Here is a 27,717-nt window from a genome sequence, read left to right on the forward strand (position 1 = left end):
ACACACACACACACACACACACACACACACACACACACACACACACACACACACACACACACACACACACACACACACACACACACACACAGTGTTGTTTTGGTAGGATTACAGTGACATTTTGAACCAGCTGTGTATCCATTTGAGTTCATGGAGAGGATGTCTATCATCCTGTCTCAGATGCTGTGCAAACACACAAACACCGCCTTGATGTGTTGCGAATCCTGGAAGTTGCTATAGACTACTACAGCAGCAACCCCACGGCCTCCTCTCGTTCACCAATGTCATTCAGCAGGGTTCACGACCCTCAATGACCCTGTCAATCAAGTCTTCTATTCAGAGTGAGTTCAAGACCCACACTATGAGGTTGGAATAATACTGTGAAATTGTGAAAATTATGAAAATGCCCTTTTAGTGTAAAAACTGTTGGAAATGTCAACCTGTTTTGGTGGGATGGAGTTTTTCGCCTTCTATGGTGACATCACCATGTGGTAAATGCGTTAATAGACCAATAAGAAAGAGAGTTCCAAACCTCTCTGCCAATAACAGCTAGTTTTCAGATTTCAGTCCTACAAACATTCTAAAAACAGCTGCATTGAACCTTTAAAGAGGGTCCTTCAGGCCTTAACAGCAGTCCACCAGAGGCCTCAAATCATTCACTCAAGGCTACAAGTCCCACACAGAGCCTTCAGTCGACAGAGAGAGAAAACTCTGAGAGGAAGAGAGAAAATGAGGGGTGGGGAGAGAGAAAGATAGAAAGAGGAAGAGAGATAGTGAGAGAGAGAGAAAGAGAGAGAGAGAGATTATTTTTTCTTTGCCTCCTCCTCCCCCTCCAGCTCCTCCTCCTCCCCTTCCTCCTCCTCCCGCTCCTTCTCCCCCAATCCCCTCCTCTTCCCCCTCTTACCATTCCTCCTCATCCAGCTCCTCATCCACCTCCTCCCTCCTCTTCCTCCTCCTTTTTCCTCACCTAAACATTAAAGTGTTGCTGCTGTGTTTTTTACCTCCCATTCCTCTTCCCTTCACTCGTTACAGCCTCTTAATTATGGGTTTGGTCTTTCTCCTTCTTAGCTTCTGTTGGTCTCATCATGTTGGGCTGCTGGGTTAAGTAGCTTATTAAATCCTGTGTGGTGGTGTGAACCTTTAGCATTCCTGCTGAGATCAGTGCCCCCCGTGCACCCCTAGATCCTGACCCCACTAACACAATGGCTATTCTTCTTTCTGTTCCTCTTTGTGGTAATTAAGACCAAGACGGTATGTGCATGTACGTGTAAAAGACTGAGGTAAGTGAATGTTATAAGTAGTGGGAGAGGATGATCCTGCGTTTGGGGGTAAACATTGCTCACTCAGAGGGAGAGAGTGTCTTGGACTCATTAGTAAGGCTTATCACCCGCTCAGGGCTTTCTGCTTTAATTGGTGTTTTTCATCTTTGAGGTAGAATGGGGATGGATCATCCTGTCACTGGTCGGCCCAAGGCCATCTTTACATCACCGAGCCTCCCGAGTCGACACTGCGCTTTTAAGAAGGAATCTAAAGCTTGACTTTACAGCCCTGTTTATTGTGTCAGTGTTTCTCTCTCCGTGATGTCTGTATCAGACCATCCCTAGAGGAGTTGCCAACAACCGTATCCAGGATATTGTTTGTTCAACATAGCTTACTTTTCTGCTGAAAAGCGGATGTGGGAACTCCGCTGAGGAGATTTATTTTACGTTCGTATCAGACAGACAATGACACTTATTCTCCTCTCAAGTGGAAGAGTTCAACATACACTATATATACACAATTATGTGGACAACCGCTCAAATGAGTGGATTCGACTATTTCAGCCACACCCGTTACTAACAGCTGTATAAAATCGAGCAGACAGCCAATCTCTTTCGACAAACAGTAGAATGGCCTTACTGAAGAGCTCCGTGACTTTCAACGTGGCACCGTCATAGGATGCCACCTTTCCAACTAGTCAGTTCGTCAAATTCATATGTCCTCAGATGTACTACTGAGCTCCTAACGGCCTCTGGAAGCAACTTCCACACAAGAACTGTTCGTCTGGAGCTTCATGAAATGGGTTTCCATGGCCGAGCAGCCGCACACAAGCCTCAGATCACCATGCGCAACGCCAAGCATCGGCTGGACTGGTGTAAAAGCGATCTTTGGTGTGATGAATCACACTTCACTATCTGGTAGTCCAACGGACAAATATTGGTTTTGCGGATGTCAGGAGAACGCTACCTGCCCAAATGCATAGTGCCAACTGTAAAGTTTGGTGGAGGAGGAATAATGGTCTGGGTCTGTTTTCCATGGTTCAGGCTAGGCCCCTTAGTTCCAGTGAAGGGAAATCCTAACGCTACAACATACAAATGCTGCATTTTTGAATGGAAGCAAGTCCCTGCAGCAATATTCCAACATCTAGTGAAAAGCCTTCCCAGAAGAGTGTTATAGCCGCACAGCACAGGGGGGGGGGGGGGGGTAACTCCATATTAATGCCCATGATTTTGGAATGACATGTTGCTCATGTAGTGTACATTTGTTTAATGCTGGTGTTTTGGGACAATTATGTTAACTTTTATCTCAAAAGTTTATAGACTCACCAGAGATGAAACCTATAGGATTTTTTCTTTTAACCTTTATTAAACTAGGCAAGTCAGTTAAGAACAAATTCTTATTTACAATGATGGCCTACCGGGGAAGAGTGGGTTAACTGCCTTGTTCAGGGGAAGAACGACAGATTTTTACCTCGTCAGCTCGGGGATTCGATCCAGCAACCTTTCAGTTACTGGCCCAACACTCTAACCACTAGGCTGCCTGCTGCCCCACTTGCCCTTAGTCCTGTTAGTCCGTGATGGTCCTCTCTCTACTGTTCACCAGTGGTATTTGAGGACCTACCTACCTGTGGTCACTGGTCAGGTGATGACTCACGCCCGTTACCGTGGTTTCATGCTGGGGCGTAGCCTGCAATGTTGACTAAGGACTTTCCTCGCCGAGGCCTGAACCCACTTCCATTCAGAGACGTAAAACTGGTCTGGGTCTGGTCTGGGTCTTTGCACCGCAGCCATGAATCAAAGGAAGAGGCGTTCCAGAAAGGGCATTGTGGTGTGTGGCTGTTCCCCAGAAACACATATTTAATGTGTTGTTGAATTTGTAATATTGAATTGCTGAAGTAAAGCTGTGTGAAAGAGTGTGGTTTATTTCAGTGATTCCTCAGTTGATTTGTTTTTTCTGCCTTGCAGAGTGATGACGTCTTGGGCTGGTGTGAGAGCCACCGGAGGTGTTCACAGGTAAGAAAACACCTGTAGAATATGTGTGTGTGTGTGTGTGTGTGTGTGTGTGTGTGTGTGTGTGTGTGTGTGTGTGTGTGTGTGTGTGTGTGTGTGTGTGTGTGTGTGTGTGTGTGTGTGTGTGTGTGTGTGTGTGTGTGTGTGTGTGTGTGTGTGTGTGTGTGTGTGTGTGTGTGTGTGTGTGTGTGTGTGCCAGTGTGCCAGTGTGCGACACAGACACAGAGAGAGAGGCTCACTCATGCAGCTATTCAGTTCGCATCATATGGTGTTCAGGGGGGATGTTGTTCCCTCCCTCAGGTCAAGGTTTGGGTCAGGGACCTCTCTTCCCCTCCCTCTCTCCCCTCCCTCTCTCCCATTCCTATCTCCCTCCCTCTCTCCCCTTCCTCTCTTCCCCTCCCTCTCTCCCCTCCCTCTCTCCCATCCCTCTCTTCCCCTCCCTCTCTCCCCTCCCTCTCCCCATTCCTATCTCCCCTCCCTCTCCCCCTTCCTCTCTTCCCCTCCCCTCTCTCCCTCTCTCCCATCCCTCTCTTCCCCTCCCTCTCTCCCATCCCTCTCTTCCCATCCCTCTCTTTCCATCCCTCTCTTCCCCTCCCTCTTTCCCATCCCTCTCTTTCCATCCCTCTCTTCCCCTCCCTCTTTCCCCTCCCTCTCTCCCATCCCTCTCTTCCCCTCCCTCTCTCCCATACCTCTCTTCCCCTCCCTCTCTCCCCTCCCTCTCTCCCATTCCTATCTCCCCTCCCTCTCTCCCTTCCTCTCTTCCCCTCCCTCTCTCCCCTCCCTCTCTCCCATCCCTCTCTTCCCCTCCCTCTCTCCCCTCCCTCTCTCCCATTCCTATCTCCCCTCCCTCTCCCCCTTCCTCTCTTCCCCTCCCTCTCTCCCCTCCCTCTCTCCCATCCCTCTCTTCCCCTCCCTCTCTCCCATCCCTCTCTTCCCATCCCTCTCTTTCCATCCCTCTCTTCCCTCCCTCTTTCCCATCCCTCTCTTTCCATCCCTCTCTTCCCCTCCCTCTTTCCCCTCCCTCTCTCCCATCCCTCTCTTCCCCTCCCTCTCTCCCATACCTCTCTTCCCCTCCCTCTCTCCCCTCCCTCTCTCCCATCCCTCTCTTCCCCTCCCTCTCTCCCATCCCTCTCTTCCCCTCCCTCTCTCCCCCTCCCTCTCTCCCCCTCCCTCTCTCCCATCCCTCTCTTCCCTCCCTCTCTCCCCTCCCTCTCTCCCATCCCTCTCTTCCCCTCCCTCTCTTCCCATCCCTCTCTTTCCCTCCCTCTCTTCCCCTCCCTCTTTCCCCTCCCTCTCTCCCATCCCTCTCTTCCCCTCCCTCTCTCCCATACCTCTCTTCCCCTCCCTCTCTCCCCTCCCTCTCTCCCCTCCCTCTCTCCCATCCCTCTCTTCCCCTCCCTCTCTCCCATCCCTCTCTTCCCCTCCCTCTCTCCCCCTCACTCTCTCCCCCTCCCTCTCTCCCCTTCCTCTCTCCCATCCCTCTCTTCCCCTCCCTCTCTCCCCTCCCTCTCTCCCATCCCTCTCTTCCCCTCCCTCTCTTCCCCTCCCTCTCTCCCATTCCTCTCTTCCCCTCCCTCTCTCCCATCCCTCTCTTCCCCTCCCTCTCTCCCCTCCCTCTCTCCCATACCTCTCTTCCCCTCCCTAGTTCCCTCCATACTCCCCTCCTCCCTACTACATATTATCCTGATTAAAGTCAGCATCTTGGATCGCTCCCCAGTGAACCAATAAACTTCAGGCATTCCCCAGTGAACCAATAAACTTCAGGCATTCCCCAGTGAACCAATAACCTTGGGTCCTTCCCCAGTGAACCAATAAACTTCAGGCATTCCCCAGTGAACCAATAAACTTCAGGCATTCCCCAGTGAACCAATAACCTTGGGTCCTTCCCCAGTGAACCAATAAACTTCAGGCATTCCCCAGTGAACCAATAACCTTGGGTTCTTCCCCAGGGAACCAATAACCTTGGGTTCTTCCCCAGGGAACCAATAACCTTGGGTCCTTCCCCAGTGAACCAATAACCTTGGGTCCTTCACCAGTGCACCAATAACCTTGGGTCTTTCCCCAGGGAACCAATAACTTTGGGTCCTTCCCCAGTGAACCAATAACCTTGAAAGCGGTCTGTTTTCAGTCTCAGACAGTCTCTCTCTCTCATACAGCCGATCGATGCTGAGTCCTATATTGAGAGGAGCGAGAGTAGGAGAAAGTGGTCTGTTTTCAGTCTCAGACAGTCTCTCTCTCATACAGCCGATCGATGCTGAGTCCTATATATCCACTATGGTGCTGTGACACTTTTATGTGCTTCATGAGAATAAGCAGGTTGGTGACTCATAATTGGTTCCCTTAGAGGGTAATAAAGAGGAAGGTCAAAAATGTGTGTGTGTCTGAGTGTGTGTGTGTGTATGTGTGCATTTGTGAGTGTGTGTGTTTGAGCGTGTGTGTCTGTGTTAGAGCATGTGTGTGTTTGAGCGTGTGTTTGTTTGAGCATGTGTGTGTGTGTGTGTGTTGTGTGTGTGTGTGTGTGTGTGTGTGTGTGTGTGTGTGTGTGTGTGTGTGTGTGTGTGTGTGTGTGTGTGTGTGTGTGTGTGTGTGTGTGTGTGTGTGTGTGTGTGTGTGTGCGTGCGTGTGTGTGTGTGTGTGTGTGTGTGTTTGTGCGTGTGTGTGTTTGAGCGTGTGTGTGTTTGAGCGTTTGAGTGTGTGTGTGTTTGAGCGTGTGTGTGTGTGTGTGTGTGTGATGTGAGCGTGTGTTTGAGTGTGTGTGTGTGTGTGTGTGTGTGTGTGTATGTGTGTGTGTGTGTGTGTGTGTGTGTATGTGTGTGTGTGTGTGTGTGTGTGTGTGTGTGTGTGTGTGTGTGTGTGTGTGTGTGTATGTATGTATGTATGTATGTATGTATGTATGTATGTATGTATGTATGTATGTATGTATGTACGTGTGCGTGAGTGTATGTATGTATGTATGTATGTGTGTGTGTGTGTGCGTGAGTGTGTCACAGTAGATAAGAATGCATAGTCCCCTTTTCGTTGCTGCCACTGCCTTCTAGGTGCTTTTGATAGACTTCAGTGACTGGTCTTCAGTGACTAAACAGTCTTCAGTGACTGGGTTAAACAGACCGGGTTAAACAGATGGAGTGACTGGGAGCAGACGGGTTTAAACAGATGGAGTGACTGGGAGCAGATGGGGTTAAACAGATGGAGTGACTGGGAGCAGATGGGGTTAAACAGATGGAGTGACTGGGAGCAGATGGGGTTAAACAGATGGAGTGACTGGGAGCAGACGGGGTTAAACGGATGGAGTGACTGGGAGCAGACAGGGTTAAACGGATGGAGTGACTGGGAGCAGACGGGGTTAAACAGATGGAGTGACTGGGAGCAGACGGGGTTAAACGGATGGAGTGACTGGGAGCAGATGGGGTTAAACGGATGGAGTGACTGGGAGCAGATGGGGTTAAACGGATGGAGTGACTGGGAGCAGACGGGGTTAAACGGATGGAGTGATTGGGAGCAGACGTCACAGAGCTTCCTCTCATGTCCAGGCGTATGGATATCTCCCTGAGACACACACAGACACACACACACACATACACACTCACACACACACACACACACACATTAAACATGGACACACACACACACACGCTTAAACACACTCACTCACAGACACACACGGATGGAGTGACTGGGACAGACAAACGGATGGAGTGACACACACACAAGCAGACACACACAACACATGGACACACACACAGCAGACGGGTTAAACGGATGGAGTGACACACACAGCAGACGGGGTTAAACAGATGGAGTGACTGGGACAGACACACACACGGTTAAACACATGGAGTGACACACAGATGGGGTTAACACATGGACACACGCTCAAACACACACAGCAGACACACAAACGGATGGAGTGACTGGGAGCAGACAGGGTTACAACGCTGGAACACTCACAGCAGACACAAACGGATGGACACACTGGGAGCAGACACACACAAACGGATGGAGTGACTGGGAGCAGACGGGGTTAAACGGATGGACACTGGGAGCAGACGGGGTTAAACATGGAGTGACAGCAGACGGGTTAAACACACACACAGACGGGGTTAAACATGGAGTGACAGCAGACGGGGTTAAACGGATGGAGTGACTGGGACAGACGGGGTTAACGCTCACACACACACACGGAGCAGACGGGGTTAAACGGATGGAGTGACACAGATGGGGTTAAACACATGGACACACACACGGGGTTAAACACACACACACACACACACACACACACAAACACACACACACAGACGGGGTTAAACATGGACACACAGATGGGGTTAAACAGATGGACACACACACAAACATGGACAACTGGGACACACAGCAGAGGATGCATGCAGGCATACACACCAACCCCCCCTTCCCCCAGGCAGCCGAGAATCAGATGGAGGACTGTGTCCATGAAGCCAGTGTGGATGCTGGGAACAGAGGTAGTCATCACAGCTGGATGGACTAATAATCAAATAAACATGGTTAGTTTGGCTCGTTAAGGCAGATGGTCTAATGCCTGACTGATGTGCCTTGTGCTTCTAGTTCCACACATGTGGCATGCACATAACCACACAAGTAATCAACTAACAATTCCAAAACTACCTTATACACAGTGTAAGGGGATAAACCAGCCTACATAGCCCATATGAATGAGTGATGGTACAGAGCAGCATACAGTAGATGGAGAGGACAGTATATACAGGAGAGGAGAGAGAAGAAACAGAGAGGCATAGAAAGGGAGAGGAGAGGAGAGGAGAGTCGAGAGGAGAGGAGAGGAGAGGATATGCATATGAGATGAATAATGTAGGAAGTAAGATATAAGGTAGATTGAAAGAGGAGAGATATATTTAGAAAGGGGGAGATCAGAGGAGAGGAAATGGAGGAGTTGGAGAGGGGGAGATGAGAGGAGAGGAGAGCCAGGTGTTAGAGGTGGCTGTTTAACAGTCTGAATGGCCTTGAGATAGAAGGAGTCTCTCGGAGAGCTTTGATGCACCTGTACTGAGCCTTCTGGAGATAGGGGGTGAACAGGGGAGAGGAGGGAGGTTGATGTCCTTGAGATCTTTATGGCCTTCCTGAACAAGAGGGGTGTAGGAGTCCTGGAGGGCAGGTAGTTTGCCCCCGGAGAGCGGAGGAGGAGCAGGGGAGAGGAGAGCCTTAGGAGAGGGGGAGAGGAGGGGAGGCGGTGAGAGGAGCCCGCCAGGATGCTCTCGAGTGATCTGAGAGAAGGAGGCTTTTGAGGAGAAGGAGAGGGGAGGGAGAGGAGCTGGCGCTTCTTCAGAGCTGTCAGTGTGAGTGGAGAATTCAGTTTGTCTGTGATGGGAGGAAGGAGGAGAGGAACTTAAAAGAGGACCCTCTCCACTACTGTTCCAGGAGAGGATAGGGGGTGTTCCGAGAGTCCACAATCATCTCCTTAGTTTTGTTAAGGTTGAGTGTGAGGTTATTTTCCTGAGACCACACTCCGAGGGGGAGGAGAGGGAGAGAGGAGTTGGAATCAAGCCTAGTGTTGTGAGGAAACTTGATGATTGAGTTGGAGGAGAGCGGGAGAGGGAGGCAGTCGGGGGAGGAACAGGGAGAGGGGAGAGGGCTCAGAACGGAGACCCTTGTGGGGCCCCGGTTGAGGATCAGGAGGGGAGGAGATGTTGGTTTAAAAGGGTAGACCTCCTCTCTCCTCCCAGTGTGAAGGCCATTCCCACACTAAGTATTGGAGCTGGTCTAATTGTTTTCAGATGGAGGTTATCCTCCCATCTCCCTCAATAATAGGTCAAGTAAATGTTGTCCAGGTAAAAATAACGGCAGGCAGTTTTGCATCCTCTGTGGACCTACTTGGGCGGAACCAAATTGGAGTGGGTCTAGGGTGTCAGGTAGGGTGGAGGTGATATGGTCCTTGACTAGAAAAAGCACTTTATGAGAGGCAAAAGATGGAGTGACTGTTTAGCAGATGGGGTTAAACAGGAATTCTTGTGTTTTTTTCCCAATGGAGCATTTTCCTCCTCTCCTCCCTATCTCCTTTCCTCCTCTCCTTCTCTCCTCCTCTCCTCTCATGTCCAGGCGTCTGGATATCTCCCCTCTCCTCACACACAGACACACTCACACTCCATCCTCTCACACACCACCTCACCTCCTCTCCTCACACACCTCACCATCCTCTCCCACACACTCCGCTCCTCCTCTCCTCAAACTCTCTCCACACCTCACACACACACACTCCTCACACCACCTCCACCTCACCTCACTCCCTCACTCCACCCTCTCCTCCTCTCACCACTCCTCCTCCTCTCCTCCTCCTCTCCTCCTCTCCCTCCCTCACCTCCTCCTCTCTCCTCCACTCCTCCTCTCCTCCTCTCCTCCTCTCCTCCTCCTTCGCTCTCCTCTCCTCCTCTCCTCCTCCCTCCTCCTCCTCTCCTCTCCTCCTCTCCTCTCCTCTCCTCCTCTCCTCCTCTCCTCCTCTCCTCTCCTCCTCTCTCCTCCTCTCCTCCTCTCCTCCTCTCCTCCTCTCCTCACTCACCACTCCTCACTCCTCCTCTCCTCCTCTCCTCTCCTCCTCTCCTCTCCTCCTCTCTCCTCCTCCCTCCTCCTCCTCCTCCACCTCTCCTCCTCCTCCTCCTCTCCCTCCACCTCTCCTCCCTCCTCTCCTCTCCCTCCTCACCACACACTCCTCACTCACCTCCTCCTCCCTCCCTCCCTCCTCATCCTCTCCTCCTCTCCTCTCTCCTCCTCCCTCTCCTCCGAGAATCCTCTCCTCTGTCCATCCCCAGTCTGGATGCCATCACTCTCCTCCTAATCCTCTCATGGTTAGTTTGGCTCCCTCTGAGCCTCCTGATCCTCACACACACACTCTCTCACACACACACACTCCTCACATCTCCACCCTCCCCCAAGCTCAACCAGCCTCCCAAGGAAGAGAGAGAGGGAGAGGAGAGGAGAGGAGAGGAGAGGAGAGGAGAGGAGAGAGAGAGCGGAAAGGGGAGAGGAGAGGAGGAGAGGAGAGAGGAGAGGGGGGAGGAGAGGAGGGGAGAGAGGAGAGGGAGAGGAGGAGGGGAGCTCCTCCTCCTCCTCCCTCCTCTCCTCTCTCTCCTCTCTCCTCCTCTCCCTCTCTCAGTCCAGAGAGGAGAGGGGAAAGGAGAGAAAGGGGAGAGGAGAGGAGAGGGGAGGAGAGGAAAGGGGAGAGGAGAGGGGAGAGGAGAGGAGAAGGGAGAGAGGAGAGGGAGAGGAGAGAGGAGAGGGGGGAGGAGAGGAGAAGGGAGAGGAGGGGAGAGTGGAGAGGAGAGAGGGAGGGGAGGAGAGGGAGAGGGAGGGAGAGAGGGAGAGAGGGAGGAGAGGAGGAGAGGAGAGGAGAGGAGGAGGTGTGGGTTTAAAAGGGTCTCTCCTCCTCTCTCTCTCTCTCCCATTCCCACACTCTGGTCTCAGATCTTATCCTCCCACTCTCCCTCCCTCTCCTCTCCTCCTCTCCTCCTCCTAAAAATCTCCTCCTCTCCTCCTCTCCCTCCTCCTCTCCCTCCTCCTCCTCCTCCCCTCCTCTCCTCCTCCTCCTCCTCCTCCCCATCCTCTCTCCTCCTCCCCTCCTCTCTCCTCTCCTCCTCCCTCTCCTCAGCTCCCTTTCTCCTCCTCTCCTCTCCTCTCTCTCTCTCCCTCTCCTCTCCTCTCCTCCCTCTCCTCCTATCCTCCTCTCCTCTCTCTCCTCCTCCTTCTCCTCCTTTTTCTCCTCCTCTCCTCCCTCTCCTCCTCCTCTCCTCCTCCTCCTCCCTCCTCCTCCTCCTCTCCTCCTCTCCTCCTCTCCTCCTCCTCCTCTCCTCCTCTCCTCCTCTCCTCCTCTCCTCCTCTCCTCTCCCTCCCTCCTCTCCTCCTCCTCCTCCTCCCTCCTCCCTCCTCTCCTCCTCTCCTCCCTCCTCCCTCCTCCCCTCCTCCTCTCCTCCTCTCCTCTCCCTCCTCTCCTCCTCTCCTCCTCTCCTCTCCTCCTCTCCTCCTCCCTCTCCTCTCTCCTCCCTCTCCTCCTCTCCTCTCCTCTCCTCCTCTCCTCCTCTCCTCTCCTCCCTCCTCTCCTCCCTCCTCCTCCCTCCTCCTCTCCTCTCCTCCTCCTCTCCTCTCTCTCTCCTCTCCTCCTCTCCTCTCCTCTCCTCTCCTCCTCTCCTCCTCTCCTCCTCTCCTCCTCTCCTTCGTGCTAATTTATTGTTAGGTTTTTAAAGTTGGTCCTTCTGTAGCTCATTTGGTAGAGCATGGCGCTTGTAACGCCAGGGTAGTGGGTTCGATCCCCGGGACCACCCATACGTAGAATGTATGCACACATGACTGTAAGTCGCTTTGGATAAAAGCGTCTGCTAAATGGCATATATTATTCTTTATTTTTGCACACAACACTGTATACTGCAGCCACGCTCCAGAAATTGACTGCATAGTTTCAAACATGTACCTACTTCTAGGTGTCGTCATTTTAAAGCTGTGTTATGCATTTTAAATGAAGGCAGAATGAATGGACTTGGAAGGTGCAACCCCACTAACCAGAGGGCAGAGCTGGGTCGTTTTAGGCTCTAGTCCAGCGCTATCTGTCAGACCTGTGTCTAACCGGACCGGGGAGAACTGAAAGGTGAAGTCCGTTGTTCCCTTCAGTGCACCTTTGCCTGCGGCCACTGTGGGCTACAGTCCTGGACCTGGATTGACCCCCAACCTCCCTCTCTGCCTGAGGGGCTGTGCGAGTCTTGGGGTGCTTCAGGGGAAACTGCAGCTTTTAGGCCCAGCTTCCCTCTCTCTCCTCTCCTCCCCTCTCTCTCCTCCCCTCTCTCTCCTTCCCTCCCCTCTCTCTCCTCACCCCTGTCTCCTCACCCCTGTCTCCTCCCCTCTGTCTCCTCACCCCTGTCTCCTCCCCTCTCTCCTCACCCCTGTCTCCTCACCCCTGTCTCCTCCCCTCTGTCTCCTCACCCCTCTCTCCTCACCCCTGTCTCCTCCCCTCTGTCTCCTCACCCTGTCTCCTCCCCTCTCTCCTCACCCCTGTCTCCTCACCCCTGTCTCCTCCCCTCTGTCTCCTCACCCCTCTCTCCTCACCTCTGTCTCCTCCCCTCTGTCTCCTCACCCCTGCTCCTTTCACCTGACCCTGGCCTGGTCTAAGTCTGCCAACACAAGGGCATGTCCCCTCTGTAATGCTCTCCCCCTTCTCTGCTCCTCTTCCCTTTCCCTCTCCTCCCCTCCCCTCCTCCCTCCCCTCCCCTCCTTTCCTCCCCCCTCCCCTCCTTTCCTCCCTCCTTTCCTCCCCTCCCCTCCTTTCCTCCCCTCCCCTCCCAAAACAGGTAAGGCCCAGGGCTGTGGTTTAGGGTTAAGAGTGAGTTGACTTGCTGTCTGGTCACTGAGTTGAATCATAGAAGCCAAAATTGCAGGTCCCCCCACACCCCCCTCCCATTCTAGTTTTTAACAGGCGATGTTATCCAGAGCAACTTCTACCACTTGTAGGTTTAACTGTGGATTTGTTTGCCAACTTTATGTGGTACACTCGTGGGTTACGTGCTGTAAATTAGGAAGTCCATTACTGATTGTGAATCTGCGTTAACATGCTGGAGGGGAACATTTGAGACAAACAACTGAAGGACAGGATGTTAATGTGGACACAGTGCCAACTCCATGCTCCTTCAGCTTGGTTGTGTGTGTGTGTGTGGGGGGGGGTCTGTAGTTCATATTGTAGTTCCTATGTGTGTGTCTGTAGTTCCTATGTGTGTGTCTGTAGTTCCTATGTGTGTATTCCTATGTGTGTGTCTGTAGTTCCTATGTGTATGTCTGTAGTTCCTATGTGTGTGTCTGTAGTTCCTATGTGTGTATTCCTATGTGTGTGTCTGTAGTTCCTATGTGTGTGTCTGTAGTTCCTATGTGTGTGTCTGTAGTACCTATGTGTGTGTCTGTAGTTCCTATGTGTGTATTCCTATGTGTGTGTCTGTAGTTCCTGTGTGTGTCTGTAGTTCCTATGTGTGGGTCTGTAGTTCCTATGTGTGTGCCTGTAGTTCTTATGTGTGTATTCCTATGTGTGTGTCTGTAGTTCCTATGTGTGTATTCCTATGTGTGTGTCTGTAGTTCCTATGTGTGTGTCTGTAGTTTCTATGTGTGTGTCTGTAGTTCCTATGTGTGTGTCTGTAGTTCCTATGTGTGTATTCCTATGTGTGTGTCTGTAGTTCCTATGTGTGTATTCCTATGTGTGTGTCTGTAGTTCCTATGTGTGTATTCCTATGTGTGTGTCTGTAGTTCCTATGTGTGTGTCTGTAGTTCCTATGTGTGTGTCTGTCGTTCCTATGTGTGTATTCATATGTGTGTGTCTGTAGTTCCTATCTGTGTATTCCTATGTGTGTGTCTGTAGTTCCTATGTGTGTGTCTGTAGTTCCTATGTGTGTATTCCTATGTGTGTGTCTGTAGTTCCTATGTGTGTGTCTGTAGTTCCTATGTGTGTGTCTTGCAAATGGAAGGTCAGAAGCATTCTCCCAATAACATTCTGTCCCGTGCCAGAGAGAAAGGCCTGTTCCTGGATAGGGAGTGAGGGCCTAACTGCCTGTATGTGTACTCTCATGCCAGAGAGAGAACCGTTAGCCTTTTGTAGGTTTATGATTGTTTTAATGACTAAATGTGTATCTGTATCATCCAGAAAGCCCTTCCAGTGTTTCCATCTAGAAAGCCCTTCCAGTGTTTCCATCCAGAAAGCCCTTCCAGTATTTCCATCCAGAAAGCCCTTCCAGTATTTCCATCCAGAAAGCCCTTACAGTATTTCCACCCCGAAAGCCCTTCCAGGAGGTGTTCCATACTACCATTGATTAACGCGACGCTCAGCTTTGATGAAAACATTTGAAATTAAGTACCCGAATGGTGGTCGTCCGAGACAACGATATGGTCTCTGAGCTCACGTTGCAGTGCTTAAAGTAAATCATGGTTAGTTAGTTCCTACATATGTTCAGCATGGCCAGTTACCTTTAACTGGTTGTAAAATGGTTTATGGTGAAGGATTCATTCCACATGAAAGAGCATATGCTAGGAGGGCCGTGCTTTACTCTCTCTGCCCTTTCTCTGCTCTCTCTATACTATCTCTCTGCTCTCTCTCTGGTCTCTCCCTGCTCTCTCTGCTCTATCTATACTCTCTATCTGCTCTCTTTCTGATTTCTCTAAACTCTCTATCTGCTCTCTGTCTGCTCTATCTATACTCTCTATCTGCTCTCTCTATACTCTCCCTGCTCTCTATCTGCTTTCTCTCTGCTCTCTCTGCTCTCTCTCTATACTCTCTGCTCTCTCTCCAATCTCTCTCTGCTCTCTATACTCTCACCCTGGTTTCTCTCTCCTGTCTCTATACTCTCTGCTCTCTCTCTCTATACTCTCTGCTCTAAACTCTCTCTTTTATCTCTCTGCTTTCTCTCTGCTCTCTCTCTTTCTGTTCACTGTCTTTCTGTTCTCTCTCTGCTCTCTCTCTGCTCTCTCTTCTCTCTCTGCTCTCTATACTCTCTCTCTCTAATCTCTGTCTTCTCTTTCTGCTCTCTCTCTGCTCTCTTTCTGCTCTCTATACTCTCTCTGCTCTCTCTATGCTCTCTCTATGCTCCCTCTCTGCTCTCTCTATACTCTTTCTATTATCTCTCTATACTGTCTCTATGCTCTCTCTATGCTCCCTCTCTATGCTCTCTCTATACTCTTTCTATACTCTCTCTATACTGTCTCTCTGCTCGCTCTCTGCTCTCTCTATACTGTCTCTCTGCTCGCTCTCTGCTCTCTCTATACTGTCTCTCTGCTCGCTCTCTGCTCTCTCTATACTGTCTCTCTGCTCTCTCTCTCTGCTCTCTCTATACTGTCTCTCTGCTCGCTCTCTGCTCTCTCTATACTGTCTCTCTGCTCTCTCTCTCTGCTCTCTCTATACTGTCTCTCTGCTCTCTCTCTCTGCTCTCTCTATACTGTCTCTCTGCTCGCTCTCTGCTCTCTCTATACTGTCTCTCTGCTCTCTCTCTCTGCTCTCTCTATACTGTCTCTCTGCTCTCTCTCTGTGAAATACTTGTGTTCCTAGCTAAGACAGTGCAGTAATACACTATATATACAAAAGTAGGTGGACACCCCTTCAAATTTGTGGACACCTGTTGCTGACAAGGATTATAAAATTGAGCATACAGCCATGCAATCTCCATCGACAAACATCAGACGATCTAGTCTTTTCACCACCGGGAATGGTAAAGGTCGACCGATCTGTTAAAATCAATAAATGACAAACTGGGTACACTTGAACTATTCAGTAAGGATATAGAAGAGCTGACCAAAAAACTGTGACATTGTAGGAAGACACAAACACGCTAAAAGGGACCGTAAAATAAGATTGAAACCGAAGTTAATGAACTTAAGAAAGGAGAACATCGTTCTGAGAGAAGCCTTTACTTGACATACAGGCAAGATCCATGAGAGAAAGAAAGAAGGAGAAGTTCCTGAATGTGTAGTTAGAGTTCCTCCTTACAGAGCTTCAGATCCCACGCCAAGCTGTCGATGAAATCTAAATCAAACCGCCAATGTACACCGCTTGTGACAGAGAGGACAGAGGTATGAACGCCCAATCGTTGACAAATTTGCTTTCTTTAAAGATAAAATAATGGTTAAAAGCCTGGGTAAAAAAAAAGACTTACTGGCACGAATGATCAGTTCCCGAAGGAAATTGCAGAACGGCGTAAAGTTCGGTATCCATTTTTCAAGGAACACAGACTAAAGGGAAACGTGTAGCTCTCGTAGTCGATAAACAATATGTTGATGTGTTCAGAGACACAACGATGACTCCATGGCTATTTGTCTTTTAATTACAAAGATCTCATAGAGGAGGTAAATAATAAAACACACAATACTAGTCATGGTAGGGATTGTAAATAATGAACCACACAATACTAGTCATGGTAGGGATTGTAAATAATGAACCACACAATACTAGTCATGGTAGGGATTGTAAATAATGAACCACACAATACTAGTCATGGTAGGGATTGTAAATAATGAACCACACAATACTAGTCATGGTAGGGATTGTAAATAATGAACCACACAATACTAGTCATGGTATGGATTGTAAATAATGAACCACACAATACTAGTCATGGTATGGATTGTAAATAATGAACCACACAATACTAGCCATGGTATGGATTGTAAATAATGAACCACACAATACTAGTCATGGTATGGATTGTAAATAATGAACCACACAATACTAGTCATGGTATGGATTGTAAATAATGAACCACACAATACTAGCCATGGTATGGATTGTAAATAATGAACCACACAATACTAGTCATGGTAGGGATTGTAAATAATGAACCACAATACTAGTCATGGTAGGGATTGTAAATAATGAACCACAATACTAGTCATGGTATGGATTGTAAATAATGAACCACAATACTAGTCATGGTATGGATTGTAAATAATGAACCACACAATACTAGCCATGGTATGGATTGTAAATAATGAACCACACAATACTAGTCATGGTAGGGATTGTAAATAATGAACCACAATACTAGTCATGGTATGGATTGTAAATAATGAAACATAAAAGAAGAAGCTTTTTTAAATCTTCAAATATAACTAATTGGAACACAAACACTAATTCAACACAGGGGACATTTTAAAACACAGCAGACAGAAGACGCAGTATGTGGGTGTATTGAGGTGGAAGGTGTGGTGTGTGGGTGTATTGAGGTGGAAGGTGTGGTGTATTGAGGTGGAAGGTGTGGTGTGTGGGTGTATTGAGGTGGAAGGTGTGGTGTGTGGGTGTATTGAGGTGGAAGGTGTGGTGTGTGGGTGTATTGAGGTGGAAGGTGTGGTGTGTGGGTGTATTGAGGTGGAAGGTGTGGTGTGTGGGTGTATTGAGGTGGAAGGTGTGGTGTGTGGGTGTATTGAGGTGGAAGGTGTGGTGTGTGGGTGTATTGAGGTGGAAGGTGTGGTGTGTGGGTGTATTGAGGTGGAAGGTGTGGTGTGTGGGTGTATTGAGGTGGATGGTGTGGTGTGTGGGTGTATTGAGGTGGAAGGTGTGGTGTGTGGGTGTATTGAGGTGGAAGGTGTGGTGTGTGGGTGTATTGAGGTGGAAGGTGTGGTGTGTGGGTGTATTGAGGTGGAAGGTGTGGTGTGTGGGTGTATTGAGGTGGAAGGTGTGGTGTGTGGGTGTATTGAGGTGGATGGTGTGGTGTGCGTTTTATGGTGTTTGGGAAAGTGTGGTGTTTAGTGAGTGAGAAAGGAAATGGTTGCATATCCCAGAACCGATGCATGTCTGTGAGCAGAGGGTTGTGAGAGAGCTTTCAATGTTGTGCCGATGAGGGATATATATTTTACAAGGAACTATACTTCCTATTTATTTATTTTTTGTCCTTTCTTTGATGGTGGAAATGCATTTAAAAATAAATTATACATCTAATGTATTTATTTATGGTCTTATATGGATGGAATGGTCCACAACCCTAAACCCTAGACACCCACCTGAAGGACCCAGATACTAAGGAGAAGTCCCTATCTGTGGGGCCTGCTGTAAGCAGTCTGTATGCAGCCTAATCGATGGTCAGAGACCTTGTAGAGCAACACCGTATGATTCTGAGCCTGGCAGGGTTGCTCCTGCAGAGCCAGAGCCCCCTGACGAGACAGCATAATCTACAAGGCCATTCTCAAAGCTGCTAATGAGAACCTTGACGACCTTGTACCTAGCCGGTGGGGATTCCGGTGGGGAGCCCCCACCCAGACAGTGCTGGCATCACCGGCTGCAGTAACCCATGGGGAGGGGGTCACACTCGGACATTCAGAGAGGTGGCATATTATTGTGGCCCTGGTGGAACAAAATCAAAGGTCTGACTGCATGGAGATGCTTGGGCATATGGTCACTACGGGGGACCATGTTGTGGGTGTTTCAGGGGAAAGGGGTTATATCTGACCTCCATCATCTAGGACGTGACAATGGTTCATCAAATCTCCCCATTTCTGCCCATTTTTTGCTCAGTTTTACAGACATTCTCATACAGCTGCAACTGTATATGCAGTCGTAAATCAAGACCTTTCTTGAGTTGGGCTCTGGGATGGTGCAACTGAGATTGAGAATCGAGAATTGAGAATCTGAGTGGTTGTTGTGGGGGACAGGGGTCGTGTGTGTGTGTGTGTGTGTGTGTGTGTGTGTGTGTGTGTGTGTGTGTGTGTGTGTGTGTGTGTGTGTGTGTGTGTGTGTGTGTGTGTGTGTGTGTGTGTGTGTGTGTGTGTGTGTGTGTGTGTGTGTGTGTGTGTGTGTGTGTGTGTGTGCGTGTGTGCGTGCGTGCGTGCGTGCGTGCGTGTGTGTGTGTGTGTAACGCTCGAAGAGTGATGGGCATTGGAACGACAACCCAAGTCAGGATGAGGAGGGGTTTTAGCAGGTGGAATAAGGGAGGCCAATTGGAGGTTTACTTCGTAGCAATACAAAGATCATGGTACAGCTATATAGACACTCAATCATCACGTTACTTTTTAATGGTACGTTTACAAACAGATATTATGATGAATAGAATTGAAACTTCTGTCTCATTGTGGTAATTGGTGAAATAAGTATAGTCAATTCTAATTGTAATGGCTTAGCAGATAATAAGAAAACACAGTCAATATTTACCTGGCTAAAAGAGAAGAAATATAATATCTATTGTTTACAGGAAACTCATTCAACATTTTTAGATGAAGTTTTGTGGGGGAAGGAGGGGGGGGATATATTTCTCCCAGGGGGCAAAGAAACTCAAAAGAGGTGATGATATTAATTAACACTAATTTTGATCCAAATTGTCCAAACAGATCCTCAAGGTAGATGGATTATATTAAATATGTTATTGGACAATAAACAGATATTTGTATTTATTTTTTATTTCACATTTATTTAACCAGGTAGGCTAGTTGAGAACAAGTTCTCATTTGCAACTGCGACCTGGCCAAGAGTTACACATGGAGTAAACAATTAACAAGTCAATAACACAGTAGAAAAAAGGGGAGTCTATATACAATGTGTGCAAAAGGCATGAGGAGGTAGGCGAATAATTACAATATTGCAGATTAACACTGGAGTGATAAATGATCAGATGGTCATGTACAGGTAGAGATATTGGTGTGCAAAAGAGCAGAAAAGTAAATAAATAAAAACTGTGGGGATGAGGTAGGTGAAAATGGGTGGGCTATTTACCAATAGACTATGTACAGCTGCAGCGATCGGTAAGCTGCTCAGTTAGCTGATGTTTGAAGTTGGTGAGGGAGATAAAAGTCTCCAACTTCAGAGATTTTTGCAATTCGTTCCAGTCACAGGCAGCAGAGTACTGGAACGAAAGGCGGCCGAATGAGGTGTTGGCTTTAGGGATGATCAGTGAGATACACCTGCTGGAGCGCTTGCTGCGGATGGGTGTTGCCATCGTGACCAGTGAACTGAGATAAGGCGGAGCTTTACCTAGCATGGCCTTGTAGATGACCTGGAGCCAGTGGGTCTGGTGACGAATATGTAGCGAGGGCCAGCCAACTAGAGCATACAAGTCGCAGTGGTGGGTAGTATAAGGTGCTTTAGTGACAAAACGGATGGCACTGTGATAAACTGCATCCAGTTTGCTGAGTAGAGTGTTGGAAGCAATTTTGTAGATGACATCGCCGAAGTCGAGGATCGGTAGGATAGTCAGTTTTACTAGGGTAAGCTTGGCAGCGTGAGTGAAGGAGGCTTTGTTGCGGAATAGAAAGCCGACTCTTGATTTGATTTTCGATTGGAGATGTTTGATATGAGTCTGGAAGGAGAGTTTGCAGTCTAGCCAGACACCTAGGTACTTATAGGTGTCCACATATTCAAGGTCGGAACCATCCAGGGTGGTGATGCTAGTCGGGCATGCGGGTGCAGGCAGCGATCGGTTGAAAAGCATGCATTTGGTTTTACTAGCGTTTAAGAGCAGTTGGAGGCCACGGAAGGAGTGTTGTATGGCATTTAAGCTCAATTGGAGGTTAGAGAGTACAGTGTCCAATGACGGGCCAAAAGTATATAGAATGGTGTCGTCTGCGTAGAGGTGAATCAGGGAATCGCCCGCAGCAAGAGCAACATCATTGATATATACAGAGAAGAGAGTCGGCCCGAGAATTGAACCCTGTGGCACCCCCATAGAGACTGCCAGAGGACCGGACAGCATGCCCTCCGATTTGACACACTGAACTCTGTCTGCAAAGTAATTGGTGAACCAGGCAAGGCAGTCATCCGAAAAACCGAGGCTACTGAGTCTGCCGATAAGAATATGGTGATTGACAGAGTCGAAAGCCTTGGCAAGTTCGATGAAGACGGCTGCACAGTACTGTCTTTTATCGATGGCGGTTATGATATCATTTAGTACCTTGAGTGTGGCTGAGGTGCACCCGTGACCGGCTCGGAAACCAGATTGCACAGCGGAGAAGGTACGGTGAGATTCGAGATGGTCAGTGACCTGTTTGTTGACTTGGCTTTCGAAGACCTTAGATAGGCAGGGCAGAATGGATATAGGTCTGTAACAGTTTGGGTCCAGGGTGTCTCCCCCTTTGAAGAGGGGGATGATTGCGGCAGCTTTCCAATCCTTGGGGATCTCAGACGATATGAAAGAGAGGTTGAACAGGCTGGTAATAGGAGTTGCGACAATGGCGGCGGATAGTTTCAGAAATAGAGGGTCCAGATTGTCAAGCCCAGCTGATTTATACGGGTCCAGGTTTTGCAGCTCTTTCAGAAAATCTTCTATCTGGATTTGGGTAAAGGAGAACCTGGAGAGGCTTGGGCGAGGAGCTGCGAGGGGGGGGGTGGAGCTGTTGGCCGAGGTAGGAGTAGCCAGGCGGAAGGCATGGCCAGCCGTTGAGAAATGCTTGTTGAAGTTTTCGATAATCATGGATTTATCGGTGGTGACCATGTTACCTAGCCTCAGTGCAGTGGGCAGCTGGGAGGAGGTGCTCTTGTTCTCCATGGACTTCACAGTGTCCCAGAACTTTTTGGAGTTGGAGCTACAGGATGCAAACTTCTGCCTGAAGAAGCTGGCCTTAGTTTTCCTGACTGACTGCGTGTATTGGTTCCTGACTTCCCTGAACAGTTGCATATCGCGGGGACTATTCGATGCTATTGCAGTCCGCCACAGGATGTTTTTGTGCTGGTCGAGGGCAGTCAGGTCTGGAGTGAACCAAGGGCTGTATCTGTTCTTAGTTCTGCATTTTTGGAACGGAGCATGCTTATCTAAAATGGTGAGGAAGTTACTCTTAAAGAATGACCAGGCATCCTCAACTGACGTGATGAGGTCAATGTCCTTCCAGGATACCCGGGCCAGGTCGATTAGAAAGGCCTGCTCACAGAAGTGTTTTAGGGAGCGTTTGACAGTGTTGAGGGGTGGTCGTTTGACTGCGGCACCGTAGCGGATACAGGCAATGAGGCAGTGATCGCTGAGATCCTGGTTATAGACAGCGGAGGTGTGTTTGGAGGGCCAGTTGGTCAGGATGACGTCTATGAGGGTGCCCTTGCTTACAGAGTTAGGGTTGTACCTGGTGGGTTCCTTGATGATTTGTGTGAGATTGTAGGACTGCCGGGGTGTTAAGCATATCCCAGTTTAGGTCACCTAACAGAACAAACTCTGAAGCTAGATGGGGGGCAATCAATTCACAAATGGTGTCCAGGGCACAGCTGGGAGCTGAGGGGGGTCGGTAGCAGGGGGCAACAGTGAGAGACTTATTTCTGGAGAGAGTAATTTTCAAAATTAGTAGTTCGACCTGTTTGGGTATGGACCTGGAAAGTATGACGTTACTTTGCAGGCTATCTCTGCAGTAGACTGCAACTCCTCCCCCTTTGGCAGTTCTATCTTGACGGAAGATGTTATAGTTGGCTATGGAAATCTCTGAATTTTTGGTGGCCTTCCTGAGCCAGGATTCAGACACGGCAAGGACATCAGGGTTAGCAGAGTGTGCTAAAGCAGTGAGTAAAACAAACTTAGGGAGGAGGCTTCTGATGTTGACATGCATGAAACCAAGGCTTTTTCGATCACAGAAGTCAACAAATGAGGGTGCCTGGGGACATGCAGGGCCTGGGTTTACCTCCACATCACCCGCGGAACAGAGAAGGAGTAGTATGAGGGTGCGGCTAAAGGCTATCAAAACTGGTCGCCTAGAGCGTTGGGGACAGAGAATAAGAGGAGCAGGTTTCTGGGCATGGTAGAATATATTCAGGGCATAATGCGCAGACAGGGATATGGTGGGGTGCGGGTATAGCGGAGGTAAGCCCAGGCACTGGGTGATGATGAGAGAGGTTGTATCTCTGGACATGCTGGTTGTAATGGGTTGTAATGGGTGAGGTCAAAACAATGATAACTAACCTGAGCAACAGTATACAAGGCATATTGACATTTGAGAGAGACATACAGCGAGGCATACAGTAATCACAGGTGTTGAAATGGGAAAGCTAGCTAAAACAGTAGGTGAGACAACAACAGCTAATCAGCTAGCACAACAACAGCAGGTAAAATGGCGTTGACTAGGCAACGGGGCCGACAGATAAAACAAACAAGCAGAATGGAGTATCGTGATTAATGGACAGTCAGCTATGTCGCCAAGTGATCAGTGTCCAGGGGGCAGCGGTGGATGGGGCAGGGGAGCTGGACTGGCGAGTGTTATCCAGGTTAAAAACTAACAATGACTAAATAGCTTGTAGCTAGTTAGCTGGTTAGCTTCTGGAGGTTCTTGAGTGTGTTCTAAAAATTAAAAATAATAGCGATTCCGTATCACATTGGGTGAGGCAGGTTTCCGGAAGGTATAAACAAATTTTTTTTTTAATCGGAAAGAGATAGAAAGTACATATGGGTGTTTGGGACGCGGCGATGCAGACGGTTAGCAGGCCTGTGCTAACAAGCTAACAGTTAGCAGGCCGGGGTAAACAAGGTAGCAGTTAGCGGCCCTGGGCTAAACAAGCTACGAGTTAGCAGGCCGAATTAGCAAGCAAGGAGATAGCAAGGGCTAGAGAGTTAGCCTTTGGGGGACGTCGCGATGGGGTGAGTCTGTTTATTCCTCTTCAAGCGGTGACATCGATAGACCGGTCGTGGGTCCGGGTATTGTAGCCCAGGAGTATGCTACGGTGGTAGCACAGGGGCTCTGGCCAGGCTAGCTTCAAGCTAGGTGGGTGGAAACGCTAGCCAGGAGTAATCAACCAGGGTTGCGGTTTAGCTCGATAGCTAGTTGTGAAGATCCAGCTGAAAAATGTTCAGTTTGCGGTGGGAATCCGGGGATAAAAAAGGTCCGTTATGCTCTGGTTAGCGTCGCGTTGTTCGAACTGGCGAGAGCTTTCCGAGCTAAAGGTTAGCTGATGACCGGTTAGCTGAAGACCGCTAGCATATCTGGTGGTTAGCTGGTGGTTAGCTGGCTAGCTTCAGTTGAGGGGTTCCGGTTCCAAAGTAAATGTAAATACTTTAGGAAAAAGTAGCTACATTGGGTGAGGCGGGTTGCAGGAGAGTATTTGGAAGCTTAGGTTTAGCAAAATGTTTTTAAAGATATGCGAAGAAAAATATGTAAAACGAAAAAGAGACGATATATACAGGCTATATACAGGTGACACGATACGACAGGACGACTTACTGCTACGCCATCTTGGATATGGCTCATTAACCTATACGGTCCGAATAATGATGATCCAAGCTTCTTTGAAAATATATATAAAAATGTCAATAAAATAATGTATATTGTAAATATAAGGATTTTTCAACTCTACAAGCATCACTCAACTCTATTATTATGGTGGGAGATTTTAATACGGTTTTAAATACCTCTATGGACCAGAAAGGAAATCACACTACAAACTATCACCTTCAGGCACTTAAGGAAATCATGAATGTCATGGATATATTGGAATTAGTGGATATATGGAGACTTAAATACCCTGACCTAGTGAGAGATACATGCAGGAGGTTTTAATACCCTGACCTAGTGAGATATACATGGAGGTTTACTATCCTGACCTAGTGAGATATACATGGAGGTTTAATATCCTGACCTAGTGAGATATACATGGAGGAGGTTTAATACCCTGACCTAGTGAGATATACATGGAGGAGGTTTAATATCCTGACCTAGTGAGAGATACATGCAGGAGGTTTTAATACCCTGACCTAGTGAGATATACATGGAGGTTTACTATCCTGACCTAGTGAGATATACATGGAGGTTTAATATCCTGACCTAGTGAGATATACATGGAGGAGGTTTAATACCCTGACCTAGTGAGATATACATGGAGGAGGTTTAATATCCTGACCTAGTGAGAGATACATGCAGGAGGTTTTAATACCCTGACCTAGTGAGATATACATGGAGGTTTAATATCCTGACCTAGTGAGATATACATGGAGGTTTAATATCCTGACCTAGTGAGATATACATGGAGGAGGTTTAATACCCTGACCTAGTGAGATATACATGGAGGAGGTTTAATACCCTGACCTAGTGAGATATACATGGAGGAGGTTTAATACCCTGACCTAGTGAGATATACATGGAGGAGGTTTAATACCCTGACCTAGTGAGATATACATGGAGGAGGTTTAATACCCTGACCTAGTGAGATATACATGGAGGAGGTTTAATACCCTGACCTAGTGAGATATACATGGAGGTTTAATATCCTGACCTAGTGAGATATACATGGAGGTTTAATATCCTGACCTAGTGAGATATACATGGAGGAGGTTTAATACCCTGACCTAGTGAGATATACATGGAGGTTTAATATCCTGACCTAGTGAGATATACATGGAGGTTTAATACCCTGACCTAGTGAGAGATACATGCAGGAGGTTTTAATACCCTGTCCTAGTGAGATATACATGGAGGTTTACTATCCTGACCTAGTGAGATATACATGGAGGTTTAATATCCTGACCTAGTGAGATATACATGGAGGAGGTTTAATACCCTGACCTAGTGAGATATACATGGAGGAGGTTTAATACCCTGACCTAGTGAGATATACATGGAGGAGGTTTAATACCCTGACCTAGTGAGATATACATGGAGGTTTAATATCCTGACCTAGTGAGATATACATGGAGGAGGTTTAATACCCTGACCTAGTGAGATATACATGGAGGTTTAATATCCTGACCTAGTGAGATATACATGGAGGTTTAATACCCTGACCTAGTGAGATATACATGGAGGAGGTTTAATACCCTGACCTAGTGAGATATACATGGAGGAGGTTTAATCAAATCAAATCAAATCAAATTTATTTATATAGCCCTTCGTACATCAGCTGATATCTCAAAGTGAGAAACCCAGCCTAAAACCCCAAACAGCAAACAATGCAGGTGTAAAAGCACGGTTTCCCTAGAATATCCTGACCTCTTCTGGCTGTGCCGTGAGATATACAGAACATGACCAAGATGTTCAAATGTTCATAAATGACCAGCATGGTCAAATAATAATAAGGCAGAACAGTTGAAACTGGAGCAGCAGCACAGTCAGATGGACTGGGGACAGCAAGGAGCCATCATGTCAGGTAGTCCTGGGGCACGGTCCTAGGGCTCAGGTCCTCCGAGAGAGAGAAAGAAAGGAGAATTAGAGAGAGCATATGTGGGGTGGCCAGTCCTCTTCTGGCTGTGCCAGGTGGAGATTATAACAGAACGTGGCCAAGATGTTCAAATGTTCATAAATGACCAGCATGGTTGAATAATATCAGAACAGTGAAACTGGAGTGAGCATGGCCAGGTGGACTGGGGACAGCAAGGAGTCCTCATGTCAGGTAGTCCTGGGACATGGTCCTGGGCCCAGGCCAGTTGAAACTGGAGCAGCAGCATGGCCAGGTGGACTGGGGACAGCAAGGAGTCATCATGTCAGGTAGTCCTGGGGCATGGTTCTGGGCTCAGGTCCTCCGAGTGAGATAGATTTACATAGGACAGGAGAAGTTAAACAAACTGACCCTGACACATAAACTGAGATAAATACTGGAGGCTGAGACAGGAGGGGTCAGGAGACACTGTGGCCCCATCCGAGGACACCCCGGACAGGGCCAAACAGGAAGGATATAACCCCACCCACTTTGCCAAAGCACAGCCCCCACACCACTAGAGGGAAATCTTCAACCACCAACTTACCATCCTGAGACAAGGCCGAGTATAGCCCACAAAGATCTCCGACATACAACCCAAGGGGTGGGGGGGAACCCAGACAGGCCGACCACAACAGTGAATCAACCCACCCAGGTGGAGGCAGGTGAGATATAAGGTTTAATATCCTGACCTAGTGAGATATACATGGAGGTTTAATACCCTGACCTAGTGAGAGATACATGGTGGAGGTTTAATATCCTGACCTAGTGAGAGATACATGGTGGAGGTTTAATATCCTGACCTAGTGAGATATACATGTAGGTTTAATATCCTGACCTAGTGAGATATACATGGAGGAGGTTTAATATCCTGACCTAGTGAGAGATACATGGTGGAGGTTTAATATCCTGACCTAGTGAGATATACATGGAGGAGGTTTAATATCCTGACCTAGTGAGATATACATGGAGGTTTAATACCCTGACCTAGTGAGATATACATGGAGGAGGTTTAATATCCTGACCTAGTGAGATATACATGGAGGAGGTTTAATATCCTGAACTAGTGAGATATACATGGAGGAGGTTTAATACCCTGACCTAGTGAGAGATACATGGTGGAGGTTTAATATCCTGACCTAGTGAGAGATACATGGTGGAGGTTTAATATCCTGACCTGTGAGATATTTAGGTTTAATATCCTGACCTAGTGAGATATACATGGAGGAGGTTTAATATCCTGACCTAGTGAGAGATACATGGTGGAGGTTTAATATCCTGACCTAGTGAGATATACATGGAGGAGGTTTAATATCCTGACCTAGTGAGATATACATGGAGGTTTAATACCCTGACCTAGTGAGATATACATGGAGGAGGTTTAATATCCTGACCTAGTGAGATATACATGGAGGAGGTTTAATATCCTGAACTAGTGAGATATACATGGAGGAGGTTTAATACCCTGACCTAGTGAGATATACATGGAGGAGGTTTAATATCCTGACCTAGTGAGATATACATGGAGGAGGTTTAATATCCTGACCTAGTGAGATATACATGGAGGAGGTTTAATATCCTGACCTAGTGAGATATACATGGAGGAGGTTTAATATCCTGACCTAGTGAGATATACATGGAGGAGGTTTAATACCCTGACCTAGTGAGATATACATGGATTTAATACACCTGTGAGATATACATGGAGGAGGTTTAATATCCTGACCTAGTGAGATATACATGGAGGAGGTTTAATATCCTGACCTAGTGAGAGATACATGGAGGTTTAATATCCTGACCTAGTGAGATATACATGGAGGAGGTTTAATATCCTGACCTAGTGAGATATACATGGAGGAGGTTTAATATCCTGACCTAGTG

General features: G+C 48.1%; 1 protein-coding gene across 1 annotated transcript in view; it reads left to right on the forward strand.

The window, feature by feature from the left end:
- Positions 1 to 27,717, forward strand: part of anos1b (anosmin 1b) — a 172,191-nt gene that overhangs the window by 37,997 nt on the left and 106,477 nt on the right. Inside the window, exon 2 of the mRNA XM_046300364.1 lies at positions 3,225 to 3,272. Within this exon, the coding sequence (XP_046156320.1) occupies positions 3,225 to 3,272 (48 nt within the window). The remainder of the gene's footprint in view (positions 1 to 3,224; positions 3,273 to 27,717) is intronic.

This window comes from Oncorhynchus gorbuscha, linkage group LG15 (assembly GCF_021184085.1).
Source record: "Oncorhynchus gorbuscha isolate QuinsamMale2020 ecotype Even-year linkage group LG15, OgorEven_v1.0, whole genome shotgun sequence".
Taxonomy (NCBI): domain Eukaryota; kingdom Metazoa; phylum Chordata; class Actinopteri; order Salmoniformes; family Salmonidae; genus Oncorhynchus; species Oncorhynchus gorbuscha.